General features: G+C 42.0%; 1 protein-coding gene across 2 annotated transcripts in view; it reads right to left on the bottom strand.

The window, feature by feature from the left end:
* Window positions 1-2,736: 2,736 nt before the first annotated feature.
* TTF2 (transcription termination factor 2) overlaps window positions 2,737-20,490 on the bottom strand; it is a 45,431-nt gene continuing 27,677 nt past the window's right edge. Inside the window, exons 12-24 of one of the 2 annotated variants that reach the window (XM_017869815.1) lie at window positions 19,570-19,675; window positions 17,125-17,306; window positions 15,948-16,101; window positions 15,533-15,624; window positions 14,366-14,448; window positions 13,833-13,966; window positions 12,850-13,020; window positions 10,400-10,458; window positions 9,456-9,606; window positions 8,026-8,108; window positions 6,576-6,650; window positions 3,909-4,091; window positions 2,737-3,274 (exon numbers count right to left, since the gene is read on the bottom strand). In XM_017869815.1, coding sequence (XP_017725304.1) covers window positions 3,947-4,091; window positions 6,576-6,650; window positions 8,026-8,108; window positions 9,456-9,606; window positions 10,400-10,458; window positions 12,850-13,020; window positions 13,833-13,966; window positions 14,366-14,448; window positions 15,533-15,624; window positions 15,948-16,101; window positions 17,125-17,306; window positions 19,570-19,675 — 1,435 coding nt within the window. In that variant the 3' untranslated portion in view covers window positions 2,737-3,274; window positions 3,909-3,946. Of the gene's footprint in view, window positions 3,275-3,862; window positions 4,092-6,575; window positions 6,651-8,025; window positions 8,109-9,455; window positions 9,607-10,399; window positions 10,459-12,849; window positions 13,021-13,832; window positions 13,967-14,365; window positions 14,449-15,532; window positions 15,625-15,947; window positions 16,102-17,124; window positions 17,307-19,569; window positions 19,676-20,490 lie in introns of those variants that run through there. The other variant, XM_017869814.1, reaches the window with a different exon arrangement.

Here is a 20,490-nt window from a genome sequence, read left to right as displayed (position 1 = left end):
TTTTTTTTTTTGAGACAGAGCCTCCCTCTGTGGCCCAGGCTGGAGTGCAGTGGTGTGATCTCAGCTCACTGCAACCTCCACCTCCTGGGTGCAAGTGATTCTCCTGCCTCAGCCTCCCAAGTAGCTGCGATTACAGATGCCCAACATCACGCCTGGCTAACTTTTGTATTTTTAGTAGAGATGGTTTTGCCATGTTGGCCAGGCTGGTCTCAAACTCCTGGCCTCAAGTGATCTGTCTGCCTTGGCCTCCCAAATGCTGGGATTACAGCTGTGAGACACTGCAGTGGGCCTGCAATGGGAGTCACTGATGAGGTTGTTGAAGGGCCCAGGACTCTGCCCAGCTGTGGCATGCACAATACTCCTATTTGATCAACATGGCTAAGGCAAAGTCAAACTACAAACCTTCCATGAAGTCAGTTCTGTCTAGTAAGAAATACCTTATAAATCTGGTGCTCAGGAATGTTGCACTTTGGTGACAGACGTTCACCATCTGGCTCTCAGCTGCACCCGTGCTGCTGCTAGTTCTCATATTCCCAGACCTTGTCCCACAGCAATAACACTAGCACTTGTGTGGCCCTTCACGGTTTTCAAAGCATTTATTACCTTATATCATCCATGACCAAATCAGGTGCAACAGGCAGATGTAAAAAGCAAATCCAGCAGCAGTAGTATGACATGAAGGAAGGCTGGTTGACACAGGCAGGACTCAGTGCGGCACTTCAGTTAGACCGCTACGTTGTGGAATGCTGTCCATCGCTAGAAGGTACAATGACCCACCCTGTCATACCTAGACTTTAAGAAACTGATTTACACTAAAATGAATATGAGCCTGAGATAGGATATATTAATACCAGAATGCCACTTCTGTTAACTCATGAGACATTTCCATCCCAGCCCTAGGATTTAAGAATGCATGTTTGGTATATTCCATCCCATTAAGGCAGTAGTTCCATTTTTTTCTGCATCCACATCAAATCAATAGCATCTTACGGCTATGTTCTCATGAGAACACCTACCCAAGACATAACTAGGTTGTTTTGCTTGTGTACAATAACAAGGGAAATTAGAGAAGCTGTTTTAAAATACCAGGAGGCATCCACCTTGCAGTAGACTACTTGTCAATGGCCTCAATATCTGAAGATTATAGATTACAATCCCTGCATCCCTCTCCAAACTAACAGCCAGAATGCTTGAACCTAAAAGAATTCCTCTCCCCTAAACAGTGCTTGACTGGAGACTGACAATGTTCATTCAACACCTTCTAGTTGACATTACTGATCTATCTGTTCCAACATGTTACAGTATATATATTTGCTATGATATTCCCAGTGGAGCATGAGATACATGATAATCCACACATTTTACAGATGAAAGGATTGAGATGTCCAAGGAATCTGCAACTTGCCTAATTTCAATCAGCAAATGGCAGAGCCAGGTTTGTACATTCTTACTGGCCTGGAAGCCACTGCTTCTCAAGTGACTGAATCTTTACCTTGGTGTGTCGATCTTACAGCAAAACTTCAAAAAGGCAATATTACTTCCTTTGCTTCTTATCAGAAACCTTGTTGCTGCTAAGTTCTGAAAACTGCCCGCCTTACAAATGAGGAAATCACAATGTAGAGAAAGTGAGGATTGATTGATTGATTGATTGATTGACTGATTGATTGATTTTGAGATGGAGTCTCACTCTGTCGCCAGGCTGGAACACAGTGGCGCGATCTCAGCTCACTGCAACCTCCGCCTCCCAGGTTCAAGCGATTCTCCTGCCTCATCCTTCCCAGTAGCTAGAACTACAGGCATGTGCCACCACGCCCGGCTAATTTTTGTATTTTTAGTAGAGACAGGGTTTCACCATGTTGGCTAGGATGGTCTTGATATCTTGACCTCATGATCCGCCTGCCTCGGCCTCCCAAAGTGCTGGAATGACAGGCATGAGCCACTGCATTCGGCCAATTTTTTTCAATGTTAACACACCCAGCTAAGATGAACCTAGCACTAGAGTCAAGTCTCATTTCTAGACTAGAATTCTTCCAACCAGGCCATTGTCTTTACCTTTGTAAGCCTTTAGATCTTGTCCTTATATAAAACCTCTGCTTGAACAGGCTCCGAATGCCTCAGTCCACACTGTGACTGGGTTAACATAGGCTCTTGTTTCCCAACTCAAGGGAGAGAAATGTTTCTATGTAAGAAGAACTGTGATTCTTTCTAGTAGAAATTAGCAGAGTAAGTGTTTTTGGAATAATTGCTAATGAGAAGAAGGAAATCTGAATAGTTTCCTGAAGTATAAAATCTCAAGTGTTTGTATTAGGATACAAACTGCTATATAAACAACACAAAAATCTCAGTAGCTTAAAAAAAAAGATTCCTTGATCATGTCATAGTCCAGTGTAGGTGAGCTGGTGCGAGGGGGGAAGTGCACATGGGGAAGCCATCCCGGGACTGAGGCTTTACTAGTCTAATAGAAGGGCTGATGGCCAAAAACTAGGCTAAGAACTGCTGAGCTAGTGGCTTCACCTTCCCTAGGGCCTTGTAATCTTCCATCAGTTCCTTTGCATCCCATAGGCTGAGGAGAGAAGAAACAGCATGAATGATCTTTTGAAAAGTGGTAGAGGGCAGCCTAGAAGTGACTTACATCACTTCTCTCCACAGTCCATTGATGCGGACCCCGTCAAACTGCGGCCAAGATGGAAATACAGTCTCTCTGGGTGCCCGGGAGGAAAAGGAAATGGGTTTGATGAACACATACAATTTATTAGATTGTACCAAATACTAAATGAAACAATGATACTAAATGCTACAAATACTGTAAATTTGTAAAAATACAAATACTGTTAAAAATGACACAAATATTATACAAATACTACATATAATAGAAATGATATAACAGAAATACTAAATGATACAATGAACCAAATGATACAAATACTAAACGATATGGTGATAACCAATATTAAATGACTAAGTGATATACAACACTAAATGATACAGTGATGCAAACACTAAAAATGATACACTGACACTAAACAATACAATGATACAGATACTCAACATCTGTTCATGTACAAAGCATCTCCTTGACCTTCAGTCTGAGAGGAAGAACTGCCTGCACTGAGAGAACTGCCGAGATGGCTGGTTGCAGGGTGGCTGCAGGGATCGACTCTGCTCCACCCACAAAAAGATGGTTACAGGAGCAACATCATTGGCAAGAAGAGATGAAGAGATAGGATGGAGCCTGTGTTACAGAAGGTAGTAACAGTGGTTCTCCCATCATCAGCTAAGAAGAGATAGGCAACACAGAACTTTTTGAGCTTTTTTTCTTTTTTTTGAGACAGGGTCTCACTATATTACCCAGGCTGGGATACAGTGGTACAATCACAGCTCACTGCAGCCTCAACCTCCCGGGCTCAAGAAATCCTCCTGCCTCAGCCTCCCAAGTAGCTAGGACTACAGGTGTGCTCTACCACACCTAGCTCATTTATTTATTCTTCATAGAGATGGGGTCTTACTGTGTTGCCCAGGCTGGTCTTGAACTACTGGCTTCAAGCCATCCTCCTGCCTCAGCCTCCCAAAGTGTTGGGATTGCAGGCATGAGCCACCACACCTGGCCCGCTTTTTGAACTTTATTGAAGCTTATGTACAATTCTGCCAGAGTTGTTTTCCAAAATCATCCAACTCTAAAATATTTTCTTTTATCTAAAAAAACAAATGGTTTCCATACCACTCATTAAATAAATTGACGTATTAACATAATTGGTTAACTAATTGGCTAACATAACCCCTCCTCAATTCTGGGGATAAGATTATGCCTCACTTTGAGGAAGGTGAAAGGCTTGATGGTGAAATTGAAATGCAAAGAACAGAGTTCAAGGCTCATGATTAGGTTGTTATTCCCAGATCCTAATACAAACCAGCAATGGTGCTATTCTGAGCCCTTATCCACGGGAGGTTAGATGCCAAAAAGGACTCTGAGGTCAGCCAAGGTGAGCTTGGTGACAGATTCTCCAGACCCTGATAGAACTTGTTTGGCCAAATCTTTCTTTTTTTCTTGGAGCTGTAAGATCTTTTCTTCTACTGTTCCCTCACAAACAAATCTAAAAAACAAAACAAAACAAAAAAAATAAGCAAACTATCAAAACCCAAAGCAGCACATCTAATAATACATTCAAACTTTTATTATGCTTCAGTTTTAATGAGATTTCTTCCTTTAAGTCTTCTTAGGTCCAGTTAAGAACCCTGTTTGAGGGATCCAAACAACCTTGACTAGATATATGTCCCTTTGAAAGGATGTGACTCACATTGACATTCTAATACTTTCTGAAGCTAAGGTAATTGAAAAAACTCAGAATAAGCAAAAGATATCCCAATCCAAAAAAGTATAGAGATCCAGCTTTCACCTGAAAAGTTCTACCTTGGTAAGTCCATAAGGCCTCAAAGGCTATCAAATTTCTGCTAGTTTAAGTAGAGTATCTATTTTTTAGTGAATTCACACTAAAAACAGGGTTTTCAAGCCAAGTAAATGGCCCTGTTGTCATTCATTCATTCACTCATTCAAAAGTATTGATTAAGCACTCACTACACTATGCTAGGTGTGGGGATGGAGAGATGAATACAGTCTTTCTCTGAAGCAGGACACAAGCGAGACAAACATGAAAATAAACAACAATAATAATATGACCTGGTAAGTGCTATAATGGAAGTATGTGCCGTGTGCAAAAGGAAGAAAAGGAAATGTATCCAGAGTAGTAAGGCAAGGCTCCATTAAAGAGTTAACTCTTAATATAAGACTTGTATGATGGGCAAGGGTTTGCCAGAGAGAGCAGTGAGGAGGGCACCCCAGGGAATGGGAACATGTGCAAAACCATGGCTGAGTTTCAGAGCATGGTGTATTGGAGGAAGTTCACATTCACCATGTTGTCCACAATGGCAAAGGCTCAAGAGGCTGGCAGGGCCAGATCACGGGTGGCGGTGTATGTCATGCTAAGATATTTTGATTTGATCCTATAGGAGGTGAGAGCTACCGAAGAATATGAGAAGTGGATGACACAATCAGACTGATTAGTTAGGAAGAGCCCTTTGGTGGTGATGCAGAGGACAGAATTCAGTGGAGTGGGAAGGGGGGACCTGGCAGTGGGCATGGGAAGGAAGAAATGGTTATCAGAAACATTTAGAAAATACAACTAAAGGACTTGGTACATGGAAAAGCGAGAAAGGTGGGAGTCTAGTTTCTGGCTAGATATAATTAGATAAAGAGTGATACTATTCACAAAGACAATTACTACAGAAGAATAGCAGATTTGAGGTAATAGGAAGAGAAAATCAATTTCGATTTGTAACATTTGAATACCTGAAACATGTTGTTATACTTGCTACATAGTGGGTGCTCAAAAGGTATGTTTTATGGGCTGAATGCTCAAATGAACAATGAATAAAAGAAGGAATAATAGATGAGTATGTGGACACTTGGATTCAGATATTTAGCAGGGACTGCAATAGTCGGATCTGAAGTTTAGGAGACTTTGGAACTAAAGATACAGATTTTGGACTTACTGGAGTGCATGGAATTTGTAAAGGAAGGAATGTACAGAATGAGCAGAGAAGAGAACATAGGAAGACTGTCATAATCACTATATTTGGCAAAGTCTGGAAGTCATTGGTGCCCCTTAACAAGAGCAATTTCAGTGCAGCAACAGGAGTAAAAACCAGTTTGCAAAGGTTGAGGAATGAACGGGAAGTAATCAAGTAAAAATAGGCAGTGATTCCTAATTCTTCAGGAAACCTGGTCATGAAAAGGAAGGCAAAAAACAGGGCCATTGTGAGAGGGGATTGGCAGCATTAAGGCAGGTTTTGTTGTTTTAAAGACAAGGGGTCCAAAATAAAGGACATTTTGCAAAATAACTGGCTCATGCTCATCAAAATGTCAATGTCATAAAACACAAAGACTGGGGTACCGTTCCAGATCAAAGGAGACAAACTTATGACAACTGCATGCTACCAGAATCTGGGATTCTTTTTTGCTGTGAAGGACATCACGGGGACAAGTGAGATTAAAAAGATCTGTAGATCAGATAATAGTGTTTTGTTAACTTTAATAACCTGATTTTGATCATTTTATTGGGGTTATGTAAGAGAATTCCCTTAATTTTAAGAAATGTACACTTAAGTACTTAGGGACAAAGGAGCCATCAGGTCTACAACTTGTTCTCAAGTGGTCCAGAAAAATGTTTCTACCCACATGCACACATAATATATGGGAACTTTTTGGTACTATTCTTGTACCTTTTCCATGTGTCTGAAATTATGTCAAAATAAAAGTTAAAAAGAAAAATGAAAGAGAGGAGCGTCCTTTCATGGACTGCCCTCACCATATACACAGACTTGCTCTTCTTTTGCAGTGACCAACTTCAAGCTTACCCCAAATTGCTCGTTTTTTTCCTGACTGTGGTTTGCCTGAGGGTATGCCATTAGTAAAGTAATCACCAAATACTTTAAATTCTATTAAGACACTACCTAACAAAGAAAGACTTTCACAAAGTACAAGTTGAGAAGGGTCCTGGGTCCTGGGGACCATTACTTACCTGTGTATGACAACATCTTTCTGCTGCCCTACTCGGTAAATTCGGTCACAAGCTTGATCCTCAAGTGACGGATTCCTGTTAGAAGACAGGTAAAGCTCAAAGGAACCAACATACTAGATCAGAAGTGGCAAACTATGGACCATGGGCCAAATCTAGTCCATAGCTTGTTTTTGTAGCTAAAAATGATTGTTACATTTTAAACGGATTTAAGAAAAGAAAGCAAAGCAAAACAAAACACACACATCATGTGACAGAGACCTATGTGGCCTGAAAAGCCTCAAAGAAAAAAAAATCTGTCGACCCCTGTCCTAGGTTATACTGGCCTAAGACAAGCTGGTGCCAGATACCTTCTTGGCTAGTTTCTAGTGAGAAACTAAGGTCAGAGTGTTAATAATAGCTCTTATCGCTATCATCAGTTGATAACTCTAAGTAAGAGATGAAACCAAAACTCAGGTCTGGTCTCTAGGTAGCTAGATGTCCTTGGGCAAGTTCTTTAACCTCAGCCCTCCAGGCTTCAGATTGCTACTTGGAAACTGAAGGGCCAGCTAATGATCTTGAATAGCTACCTTTTTCAACTTTAATATTCTGTGATTCAACGAAGGAGACTTCATTTGTTTCCTTCTTTATTGATTCCCATTGTAACTCCAAATTAGTTTCTCAGCTTACCTCTTTAAAATCTTGGATAACATTTCTCTATCTCAGAAAAAAAAAAAAAAAAAAAAAAGCATGATTCCTAGTATGCTTTCCTCACTCATGTGTATAGAGGAGTCCCAAGTAAGAACTAAACCCATTCTCCCGGAAGATAACAGGTTGACCTATTTGTACCAATCTGGGCTGTCTGGAGAACTAGACCAATGACAATGCCCAGCAACAGTGCCTGGTGCAGCAATCCTTGATTGGCATAACCGGAAAACCAGAAACTGGTACTAATGATGAGATTTTCTGTTAGCAACACACTAACTCATTCATTTTGTGGCCACGAAAGCTCCAAGGGGAAGTATTAAGTATATTTCTAACATAATTAGAAAATCCCTATTCCTTTTCTTTTTGGAGTAATGCTTCTTCCTCTTTTCGAAGGTTGAAATTTCCTTGGACCCCAACAAGTGTGTCTGGAATACAGTATTCTGGAGAAGAGGTAAAAATGAGCAACGTTAACTATTAGCATGAGGAAAAGCTATGCTCCTAGTTTCCATGGAAACAGATGTTAGATTAACAATAACATGAATGAACTATTTTGAGTAGTCATTTGAAGGCTTGCTAGCTCAGGAATTCAGGGGAGTCAACTAGCCCTCCACCCTGCTTAGATCTGTATCTCTAGACAGATACAAAGCAAGGCATCTCCGCAATACGAACACAGCAATCAACATAGGAAGTCAGTTCCTGCTGCCCCTGTAGCCCACTGGCCTCCTTGCTGTGCTGTGACAACTCAGGACAAATCCGGAATCATTACCAGTGCATGTCCAAAAGAAAGAGATGGTTTCCTCCAGTCAGGTTTAGACCAACACCTCCGGCCAAGAGAGAGATTAGCATTACCTTCAAAAGGAAACACAACATTAACTTTAAACAGACTTGGTCTCGTAACACATCTTGGTCTCAGGTTTAAGTCCACGATCAATACAGATAAGCCCTGTGTTTCTATCAAATTTCCTTCTGCTGTTATAATTTTTTTTAAACATTATTATGCTATCTCCCATGTCTCACTTTTGAGAAAATTTCTCACATCACATTTTGTGTGTGAGTCAACCTCAAAAAATTAACTGAATGCCTGCCAAAATATATAAATACTGTAATTTAGAACCCTGGGGATGGTCAGCTCAATAAACTTTCAATTAACCAGATTATGTTTATTTCATCAGTCCCTACCCCTCCATTGCTACAATAATTCTCCTGCCTATCATTCTACTAATGCTTTCCAAATCCTTATTATCTATAATTAGATGCCTGTGTTCTTTCATTTCCTTCCATATTTCCTCATCCCAAAACCCCACCTATCCTTCAAAGCTTGCCTCCTCTACAATGATTCCCCTCATCCTAACCAGCTCTGCTCTTAATCTCCTTTTAGTCCTCCTATTTTATTCTTTTTTTTTTTTTGAGACGGAGTCTTAATTTGTCGCACAGGCTGGAGTCCAGTGGCCGGATCTCAGCTCACTGCAAGCTCCGCCTCCCGGGTTTACGCCATTCTCCCGCCTCAGCCTCCCGAGTAGCTGGGACTACAGGCGCCTGCCACCTCGCCCGGCTAGTTTTTTTGTATTTTTTAGTAGAGACGGGGTTTCACCGTGTTAGCCAGGATGGTCTTGATCTCCTGACTTCGTGATCCGCCCGTCTCAGCCTCCCAAAGTGCTGGGATTACAGGCTTGAGCCACTGCGCCCGGCCTATTTTATTCTTTTTAGAATATTTGTGCTCTTTAAAAATACCCCAATACATGTCTAATAAATTCTAAACACTTGGAGGAATCAAGGCTGTAAATATTTTTAAGTTGCCATATTAGAATTCTCTTTGTATGGCTGGGCACAGTGGCTTATGCCTGTAATCCCAGCACTTTGGGAGGCCAAGCCAGGTGGATCACCTGAGGTCAGGAGTTCAAGACCAGCCTAGTCAACATGGTGAAACCTCGTCTCTACTAAAGATACAAAAATTAGCCAGGCGTGGTGGCAGGAACCTGTAATCCCAGCTACTTGAGAGGCTGAGGCAGGAGAATCACTTGAACCCGGGAGGTAGAGGTTGCAGTGAGCCGAGATAGCACTACTGTAGTCCAGCCTGGGCAACAAGAGTGAAACTCCATCTCAAAAAAACAAAAACAAAAATGAAACAAACAAAAAGAATTCTCTTGTATAACTCAGAACAGTTAATTATGCAGCTCTAACGTGACCAGCTTGTACCTGAGGGCCTCTGGAGTGGTTAAATGCCTCTACCAAGTCCATTCTCTGCTTGGGGTTGACAGAGCCATCGATGGTGGCATAAGTCAGTCCATGCTTCTTCAGGTGCAATGCTACAACTTTCAGCATGTTGGTCCACTGAGAGACAATGACACTGGAAAGAAGAATAAAATAAAAAATACCCTAACATAGATTACACAGACTCATCTGCAGGGCTTTAATGCCCCCATCATTCTTAAGATTGGCTATCAAATGTTGACAAGGAAAGGGCCTCTGCTGCCTAAGAGAGAAGGCATGCATTTAGGTTATGTCTGAAGATTATAATGCTTCCAGTTATTTCTAGATAATTTCTACAATTTATTTAGTGCTAAATGAAGTCAGAAAAAAGTGGTAGCTAAAGTGATGACTCAGCCTTCTTTTATTTGGGGCCTAGTGCTCATCCAGAAATCTGTGGTCCTGCACAAAATGGACACTGACAACCCTTCCTGTGCCAGCCAGAACAACAGGCTACTAAGGCTCCTCCCTGCCCCCACGCTGTCTTAATTAGAGTTCTAAATTTTTATATTGAATTATTTCACATATACAAATGCAGGTGTATAGCACATATGTCAGGTATAGCAAATGACAAAATGAAACTCCTTGTATCCAAGTACCCAGCTTAAGAACATTATCAGCACTGCTGGAGCCTGCTCACTCCCTTGCTTTTCTTTATATGCTTTTCTACTTTTAAACTCTTCTTCAGATGCTTAGCTTACCCTGATCCTGTAGGGATGTCCTTTTCAATTTGCACCACAAATATTTTAATTAGAAATCACAGGGAATGTGTGTCATAACCTCAGTGCTTTCTGCTGAGCATGACTCACAGTCCTTGATTTATAACTCTCAGCAATATCAAATTTTCTCACATAATTATGACCAATACTTGGATAATGAGAAAACGCAGTTACCTCTTTTGGGACGCTGAATTTCTTTGAATTGCCTCCAATTCTGCCAACAGAGATGAAATCTGGGAAAAGGTTACATCAACATTGTATGTTTAAGCAATTCACTTTTCTCCATCTCCTCTCACCTGCCATGCGAAGCAGTCTCCTAGATGGCGTCTGTGCTCTGGCCTCATCTGTCTCTATTCCACCCTCCTCTCTGTAGCCAGAAACCTCTTTCTAAAATGTGAGTTTGTCACTTCACCCCTCTGGCTAAAGCCCTTCCGTAGCTTCCCACTGAGGATAAAGGCCAAGCTCCTCAAGGCAGCTTGTCGGATCCTTGCTGCTCCAGCCTCTGCTTCTCTGGGTTCGTTTCTCACTATGCCCTCCTCAAACGACACGGCAATCACACCAAAATTCTTCCCATAAATTACACTTTGGCTATCTTATCCATTCTGTTCCCTCTGCCTAGAACACCCTTTTGTGTCAGTGGAGGTCCTCCCAACCCCCAAAGTATGGGTTAGATGCCTACTGCCCATGTACTGTCATAGCACCTTTTGTTTCTATTATCACAGTCCTTGTCATACTATATATTAGTTGCTTATTATCTCTTGCTTCCAGGACTTGAGACACTCCAAGGAGGCAAATATTAGGAAAGTACCTTCTCTGTTTCGGCCATGTGTGAGGGGCTGTGAGTACACACATGGCCAAAACAGAGAAGGTACTCTCTTAATGCTGGCTGAAGAAGAAAGTGAAAGAGTTTTACCCACTTTACGGCCTATACCAAATGTTGTTGAAAAGGACCTCTCCAGACGGAGGAACAATTGTTAAAGCTTCCGAACAGGCTCCCTGGATATTCCCCAAGAACCCTTAGGGTGCATTTGAGTCCACAGGGGAGCTGGCAGTAAGAACGCATGGGGCATAACTTTGGAGTGCAGCTGGATTAATTCTTCCCAGCTGCTCATGTGAAAAACCTTTCAAAAGCCTCTAAGGGCCCCAGAATTCACCCCCAGAATGCTGAAGAAGGAAGAAAACTGGACTAGAAATCAATCAGGAGATAAATATACAGAAGTTCTTCCTCTGTCCTCGTATGGCTGAACCTCTTTGGGACTCAGATTCCTTATCAGTGAAAAGAAGGACTTAGGCCAGATAAATTCTGAGGTGCTCTGAGCTCCCACATTCTAGGATGTCGTTACAGTGGTCACCACATGGGGCTGCTTTCCAATCTTAACATTCTGGTGCATGCCTAGGCAGGAAGTGAGTCACAGAACTGTACAATTCAAATCAGCAGAAAGAAAAGCAGGTACATCTGTTATTTAGTTAACAATAGAACAGAGACACTGATGTGCCTGGTGTCTTGGCAACTTGAGACTGTGGAAGGGCGCTGTGACTCCCACATGAAAAAGCTGGCCATGGTGTTTTGAGAAAGCTGCAGTAGGAGGGCTGGATTTATGGCCCATGAGCCAGGGTCAAATTCCAGTAAGAAGCCTCCTTCCCTACTTGAAACAACCTTATGTGGTTTGAACTATTAATGGACATATGTTAAGAAAACTTGTTGATAAATATTGCCTGCATTTAATTAAACAAGGAACACAAATGATTAGGAATATAAGTTTTAGCCCAGTAGCTCACTCTGAAGGCACTAGCATGTGTGTTCTGGCCACATGGGATGCTCTTCTTATGTTTCTCTCAGTTATTAGTGGTAAAGACCTAGGTAAATGTTTTAAAATATTAATTAAAATACAGCATTTCTTTCAAAAAATAATGCCATTCCCCTGGAAGTGACCTCCTTTCTATTATTAATACACTTTTTCAAGAAAAGCCTTTGAAGAGAGGTTGAGCCCAAGAATGGCAGCTTGAGATGCTGACAGAGAAACAAGCCCCACTTTCAAGACAGGCAGGATGATGAAGCACATTTCAAGCCAGCAGATAGGCAGGACTCAGGTTACGGCATATGTCAGCCCTCCTCCAGCAGAATGTTTCTGCCTTAAAAAGCTCTGATGAAAACAGAGCAGAATGACTAATGAAGATAGAAGGCTATGTAGGAAACACTACTCACATATGGAAGTCTTTCAAAGTCAGGGCAATTGGCACTCACATGTATGACACAGTCTCTAGAGTGAAGCCTTTGTTTTCCTTTTAAGCTTTCTCTAAACAAATGCTCACTTGCATAGGCCCCGTCCCTAGCACAAACCTGGCAAGCTCCCCAGTGACCCACAACAGAAAACCTGCTTCAGTGCAATGCTGGGGCTGTCCCAAATTACTCTCTGAAAGCCCCCTATGTAGTAAGGCTTTAGTGTTATCTGTGAAATAAATGAAGCTTTAAGACTGGAGGGAGAATCCGATCAGCTAGAATCTAATGGCTCTAGCTCTGCTGGCAAATGGCTGTTCCCACTTGGACAAATGAGGTGCTGTCACACAGGAAAATGTGTGAGGAATCGACGTCTCTCTACTACTATAGAGGAGACAAAAAGTACCTTGGTGCTCTCTCGCGTGTCTTCAAAAAGTTCCATCTTGAAGAAGGTGCCGTTAAGGGAAACAGTGGAAGACGGCTCTGAGTCATGGAGTTCTGACAAGGTCAGAGCACTGAGCTGTTCTTCCAGGGAAAGGATGAGACCTTCACCCTTCAGTTCCATTGGATCCAGGGCCTGAACAAATAAATAAGGACAGGAGAGGTTGGAAGTCAAGGCAGCAAACCTTGTTACTTGTTGATGATGTTCTGATAGTTTAACGCTTCATAGACAAAATGTCTTGCAATTTGTCATCAGTAACTCCTCAAGACACCTTGATTAAAGTGTGATCTTGCAAGTTTTTTCACCAGATTAAAGATAAACCCAATGATGGAACTTTTTAAAGACTTGCCAGGCAGATGACATAATCATTCTGTTTTTCCAAGCTAGAATATAGTTAGTTGAGATACTGATAATCAGAATACATTATTACAGCTCCTGAAATGAATAAAATACTCCTCTTAATTTTGGATGTGCCTCTATCCAATGTAGAGGCAACTTTTCAGTTTGTATAACTATCTGAGTTTTTATAACTGGAACCCAAAACTCCAATACTGCCTGAAAGCAGAAAACTCCAAGAACTAAATTAGCTTTATAACATTCTGAAGTACCAGAGCATTCACGAAAGGCTTCTTTTTAAACAAAATGTCATTTTCCTTTCTTAAACAGTTAATCTAAAACAAAATAAACAATAGATGTTTTATTTTGTTTTATTCCTATGACATCAAGATCACTATTCTTGATGTCATAGGAATTGTCAAGATTAATATGAAATAAAGCAAAATAAATAAGCCCCTTTTCTCCAACCCACCAAAAAAACAAAAATAGAAAAACCAACACAGCATTTCCTTTGATCAAGCAGACTGGATTCCAGTTGGAGGAGAGTGAAACTGACTTCTCGATGGCCCCTCTGGAGCATTATATGACAGCAGGCTGAGGGCTTTTCTTACCGACTTCAGTAAAGAAAGATGACAGCAACACTGGCGGAGTCTCAGCAACTGGGACAGTATGTGGACGGTGCTGGATCTTGGTGAGTCTGCTGCCTCAGGGTGTCTAGGCTCCTCGGACCCAAACTCCAGTGCCACTTCCAAGAGGGAAGACAAGCCACAGGATGGTACAGGATTTAAAAGAGAAATACAGAGAGAGCTGGGAACTACATGGGGCTACTTTAACCGTGTTTGATCTCAGACTCAATAATATAGTTATCACTCACTTCCATGCCAATTAGGCCAAACGAAATATCGGTTTTCCTTATAGATCTACCTGCCTTTTAATAAAGCAGATTTAGGAAACAATTAAAAAGAAGTTAAATAAACACCAGATCTCATGTTCGCAGATCAGTAGATTTTACTCTGGTTTGAGGGTCTTCGATGAGGTCAAATCTCTGATACCAAGAATTCATAACCTCACATATCTGTGTTTTACTGAATCCAAATCCCCATTATCATCAGTCATATGTATTTATGAGAGTTCTACAGCTTACCTCTATTGAATGGATTATTAGGGCTTCTTCCAGATTGGTTGCCTCTACTTTCATGCCTTTTTAGATAGGACTGCAGAGCTGACCTGCCTCAGATTAAAAAGAAAAAAAAAAAAAAAAGCAGGTATAATGGTCACTAAGACCTGCTTAACTGTGCCTGCAGTGGGATCTTGACAAATTATGTAAGTGGACTTGTTAAATGATGCCAAGCTCATAAGAAGTAATGGCCAAAGGTAATGCAAAAGAGTTACTTTAAAAAACTAATCTTTTTAAAAAAATAAGCTAATAAATATAAGGTGTAAGCTGGGCGCAGTAGCTCAAGCCTGTAATCCCAGCACTTTGGGAGGCCGAGACTGGCGGATCACAAGGTCAGGAGATCGAGACCACCCTGGCTAAAACAGTGAAACCCTGTCTCTACTAAAAAATACAAAAAAAAAACTAGCCGGGCGAGGTGGCGGGTGCCTGTAGTCCCAGCTACTAGGGAGGCTGAGCCAGGAGAACGGCGTAGAACCCGGGCAGGCGGCAGCTTGCAGTAAGCTTGAGATCCGGCCACTGCCACTCCAGCCTGCCGATGACAGAGCCCAAGACATCATGTCAGTCAAAAAAAAAAAAAAAAAAAAAAAAAAAAAAAATGATATATATATATATAGTATATATATATATATAAGGTGTAAAAAAGGAAAAATATATTTACATTAGAAATGTAAATGAGAGGTACCAAATAGGAGACAGTAAATCTGGAATTCAGGGAAGGATAAGAGTTCAAGAGACAGTGCAAAGAACAGATGACACAAAGGATTAAAGTAGTCTCTTTAAAGTTCCAGTGAGATGCTGGATGACAGGTCAAATGTCGAAGAGACATCATCATTCAGTGCAGCCCCATGAGGACCAGACAGATTGAGTATATGGTGACCACACCCTATGATGTCTATGCAAAGAAGTCAATGAAGAGTAGATTCAAAATGTTGCCTTCCATGTGTGTATGAGACAGAGGTAAGCTGGGGAGGGGAGAAGCAGAAAAATGGAGTAAAAAAAAAAAAGGAATACAGACATCCAACTAATCAATAATGCCACAAATAAAGTTTGTGGAAATTTGATCTTCAACTCACTCCCAAGAAAAGACAGGAATAAAACAATGTGTGTGAGAAGGTGCTTCTTTAATACACATACCTTGATCTTGCAAAAAACACATTGTAAACAGTCTCTTCATCTTCAGAAAGCTTTAAATGGTGCAACTGAAATTTACGCTGGGGCAGTGTCACCTGGAAGAACAAATGAAAAAAAAGCTAGCATGAAGCTATACAAATTACCTATTACAGAACAAATTCCCCATACTGACACTGCAGATCTAGTCAACTCCTGGAATGCAGCTTCCACCCTTTCTTAAACACAGGACTGCTCCAACATACAGTATGACTGGATTGCTGTGACACGAGACAAGGAACTGCAACCCTGGGGCTTCCGCACAGGAGGATGGGAGACTCAGAGGCTCCTGAAGCAAAGCAGATGGCTATTCAACTCAAGACAAGGACACAGTCATGCTCCTTCCCCGGCCTCCCCCAGGGACAGGTACAAACTTGATTACCAAAGGTCTGCCAGTAGAGTCCAGCTGGTCTTTTGTTCTCCTCAGCAAAAGGCTCTTGGTTAAAATACTCAACCGTTCTCCTCCTTTCTTTGAGCCATTGTCAACCTGACTCCTCCACAGATTGAACTCGTCAAATGGAGAGCAACGGAGAAACCTTTTTTGTTGAGGAAGAAGGGCACAGAATAGGGAAAGAGAAGTCAGGGAGAATGGAATAAAGGTTCAAAGTAAGATATAAGATGAAACACAAATCAGATTTTCTGTTACATCTGTCATCCAATCACTTTAAAAAGTGAATTTCATAGCAAACCTCTGCTGGACACATCAAAAGGATGTAAGTCAATAACAAAACCACATTATAAAAATGTGAGTTTTCCTATTAACAACACCTACGTTGTCACAAGACATATAACCAACAGCTAGAATTTGCTCCTCAAGCTACAGGGGCTAAGAAAGAAATTTCACATCCTATTATGGCTGACTCGAATAAAAATAAGTATTTTATTTATTTTTAATTTTTTTCTTTAGAGACTGAGGTCTCACTCTGCCACCCAGGCTGGAGTGCAGTGGCATAATCCTAGCTCACTGCAGCCTTGAACTCCTGGGCTCAAGCGATCCTCCTGCCTCAGCCTCTCGAGCAGCTGGGACCATAGGTGCACACCCCTGTACCTGGCTAATTTTTTTATTTTTTTTGTAGAGGTGGGGTCTCATTTTACTGCCCTGGCTAATCGTGAACTCCTGGCTTCAAGCCGTCCTCCCACATCAGCCTTCCGAAGTGTGGAGATTACAGGTATGACCCGCTGCACTCAGCCAAAAGGAAATATTTTAAAATCAGCATTCTTTTCTGTTTGCTTCAAATACATTGTAGTGCTGGCCCTAGACTGTATGTTTTAAAGCAGAAGTAGCTGAAAACATTCACTAGACTCAAGAATAAGTTAATTCAAGCTGTCCTATATGTTTGCGTATTTATAAGGGCTGAATGTAATCAAAGTCCTATATCAACCAATCAACAGCTATTTTCTCATAAATATTTATTCTTTTACCCTTTAAAGGTTGACAGGCTTGCCATTTCCTAAACCAGATAATCTGGCACATACTAAGGCTTTATTACGAGACATGAAATAATGATGAAGGGACACAGACAGGGGTCATATTTACACAATCACAAGAAGTTACTCACTTCAGCAGTGAATACATATCCAATAAGTTGTTTTGAATGGGGGTTCCAGTGACAGCCCAACGGGCACAGGCTTGTAGCTTACACACAGCTATGGATGTCTGCACTCGGGGATTCTTAACATTGTGAGCTTCATCCAATATGATTCGAGCCCAGGCTATTCGAAGCAAAGGTGTTGAGGTGCCCTGGAAGAATCACAAGTGAAATCCAGCCACAGTATGGGAAAATGTACATGTCCTCAAGGAAACAAGGGGAACTAGCAGCCAAGTATGGAGGACCCACCTTTACCTTTAAATTTGCTTAGAGCAGGTACACTGAAAGAAGAATTAAGAAACCCAAGAGTAAAACCTCTCAACTGGTTCAAATAAATAAGTCATTTGAGAGTCTCAGTCTTTGAACATAAGATGCCTAAGAGTAAAATGTTTTCAAATTTGAGTTTTCTTTTATTCTTTAAATCCACACTTAAGCAATGGCTGTAGACCAGGACTATACCAGGCATTGAACCTGCAAATTCGCTCACTCAATAAAATATTTACTAAGCTGGGCGCGGTGGCTCAAGCCTGTAAATCCCATGCACTTTGGAGGCCCGAGACGGGTGTATCATGAGGTCAAGGAGATCGAACATCCTGGCTAACCACGGTGAAACCCGTCTCTACTAAAAAAAATACAAAAATCTAGCCGGGCCCGAGGTGGCGGGCCGCCTGGTATCCCCAGCTACTCGGGAGGCTGAGTGGCAGGAGAATGGCGTGAACTCTGGAGGCGGAGTGAGCTGAGCTCCAGCCACTGCACTCCAGCCCAGGAGACAGAGCGAGACTCCGTCTCAAAAAAAAAAAAAAAAAAATTTACTAAATTTACTAAAAATTTTTCCAAAAGTCTACTTTTAGATGTGAGATGCTAAGCCAGGTATAAAAAACAGTTCCTACCCTCAAGAGCTCAAAATCTAGCAGGGGAGAAAAACAAGTGTAAAGATAATTACAATATGATGTAGATACAGTAAGTCCCACTGTCTAACTCAACACCTGAAGTGGGAATCTGGCTGCTCTTGACGAGACAGCACCTGACCCATAGAAGATACTCAACGTCTGCTGAAGAAACAAAGTGCTACAACTTATGTAAGCACAAGGAGCTGGCAGAGGCATTCAACCAAATTGGGGGAAGGTGGGAAGGGTGTGATCCAGAAAAGATTCTTGAAGCAGGTTTAAAAAAATTAACCTGGGAGAAGCAGTGGAGGCAAAGCATTTCATTCGGAGGGAGAACAGACACAACACTGTGACAGAGCATGGCGGGATCGGTATGACTGAGCACGAGGTGTCCCGGAGAGGGGCAGGATGTCAGAGAGATGAGCCACATACAGGTAGGGCAAGATCATAAAGAGACTAATACGGCCGGGCGCAGTGGCTCATGCCTATAATCCCAGCACTTTGGGAGGCCGAGGCGGGTGGATCACTTGAGGTCAGGAATTAGACACCAGCCTGGCCAACATGGCAAAACCCCATCTCTACTAAAAATGCAAAAAATTAGCTGAGTGTGGTGGCGGGCACCTGTAATCCCAGCTACTTGGGAAGCTGAAGCAGGAGAATCGCTTGAACCCGGGAGGCGGAGGTTGCAGTGAGCCACGATCACACCATTACACTCCAGCCTGGGCAACAGAGTGAGACTCTGCCTCAAATAAATAAATAAATAAAGCCTAACTACATCATGAAAAGAAATTTAGGGGTTATTCCAAAAGCAATGGAAAATCAGTGAGGAATCTGAAAATTTCATCATCTGTAAGTCAGAGTTGGTTATAAGCCAGAGAAATGTTCTCTCTAGAGATCTCTCCAAATAAAGAAACCTGTGCATATCCTGTTGGGCTAAAAGGATAACATACGGAAAGATGAGTTCTTAGGATGACACTGTATTTCCAGAGTATAATTCCACGATAAAGCCTCTACATCACATAACTGAGGCTGCCCTGGACCCCCTAGAAGACCCTCAGGTCTTCACAATTGTCACTTAGCCCCTGGCCCATTATAGCCCTATTATTTGCAACCCTTTTTTTCTGGGAAGTAAAGGGAGGCAGGGAATGATGGCTTAAAATCAAAATACTAGTGGTAAAATGCTAGTCTGCACAATCAATATTAAAAATATCAAATACTCTAAAATAAAAATAGCAACAAGTGAGGCTTTTCTATATTCAGGTGATTACCCCCACAAATATAATGTAGTCATCTTTCGTTCTAAAAGGCAGGTGAATCCTGTGGCATATGCTGACCTTTATCACTGAGGTGGTTGTCTGGAATAAGGGTGATGGGATAGAGGAAAAAACAATTCCTTTCCACATGCAGATCATTTACACCATTCCTGACCTCCAGGGAGGTCCTCTTGCTATCACAGAGGCTGTGAAACACTCCCATTAAACCATCTGTGGCTCCAACTCCACTTCCCTGGCCGCCCCCCCAGCCTCACCTCCACACTGAGGTTTGCACCTGGGATCTCTGCCTCTTGCTTGTTTGTGGGAATCTCCTTGGCCACGAGGCTATAGGTAGTGATCACAATGTCATACGTAGAGAGGCTGCAGAGACATAACAAAGAAATCAATAAATGGTCCCACTATAGAGTGACAATGAGAGGGACAGAGTTGATCTTTCAATAAAAATGTCTACAAATGGAAGGACAAACAGCAGAACTCATTAACTCGTGTCCTTAACACACACACACACACACACACACACAATTTTGGAGGTAAATTTTACCCACTTGGTTTCCCTATCTTTTACCTCTGATCATTTACCACCTGCTCTCTATAGCTACCACAGCCTCCCTCTTACCATCCAGTGAGTCAGAAAGAAAAATCTCTGGCTGGGATAATATAATGCTTGATATGATCTGGCCAGAAGAGAAAGTAGGAGAGAGTTGGGAATTAACGTTTAATAATGATTTGAGATGGATGACACCAAAGTCCAGGGGAGAAAGATACCCTCAAAGCACTGTTCACCTTATATCAACGGTGCTTTCTTCCCACTACTCTATAATGGATTTGTGAAAATTCACTGATCTAGTTTGACATTAGGACATAAAAATACATGCTGCAGGCCGGGCGCGATGGCTCACGCCTGTAATCCTAGCACTTTGGGAGGCCGAGATGGGTGGATCACGAGGTCAGGAGATCGAGACCATCCTGGCTAACACAGTGAAACCCCGTCTCTACTAAAAATACAAAAAAATCAGCCAGGTGTGGTGGCGGGCGTCTTTAGTCCCAGCTACTCTGGAGACTGAGGCAGGAGAATGGCGTGAACCCAGGAGGCGGAGCTTGCAAGCTTGCAGTGAGCTGAGATCGCACCACCGCACTCCAGCCTGGGCGAGAGTGAAACTCCATCTCAAAAAAAA

Source organism: Rhinopithecus bieti, unplaced genomic scaffold, assembly GCF_001698545.2.
Source record: "Rhinopithecus bieti isolate Rb0 unplaced genomic scaffold, ASM169854v2 scaffold_3040, whole genome shotgun sequence".
NCBI classification, from domain to species: Eukaryota; Metazoa; Chordata; class Mammalia; order Primates; family Cercopithecidae; genus Rhinopithecus; species Rhinopithecus bieti.
The sequence above is the reverse complement of the archived record's forward strand: the minus strand, read 5'-3'. Positions and strand labels throughout refer to the sequence as shown.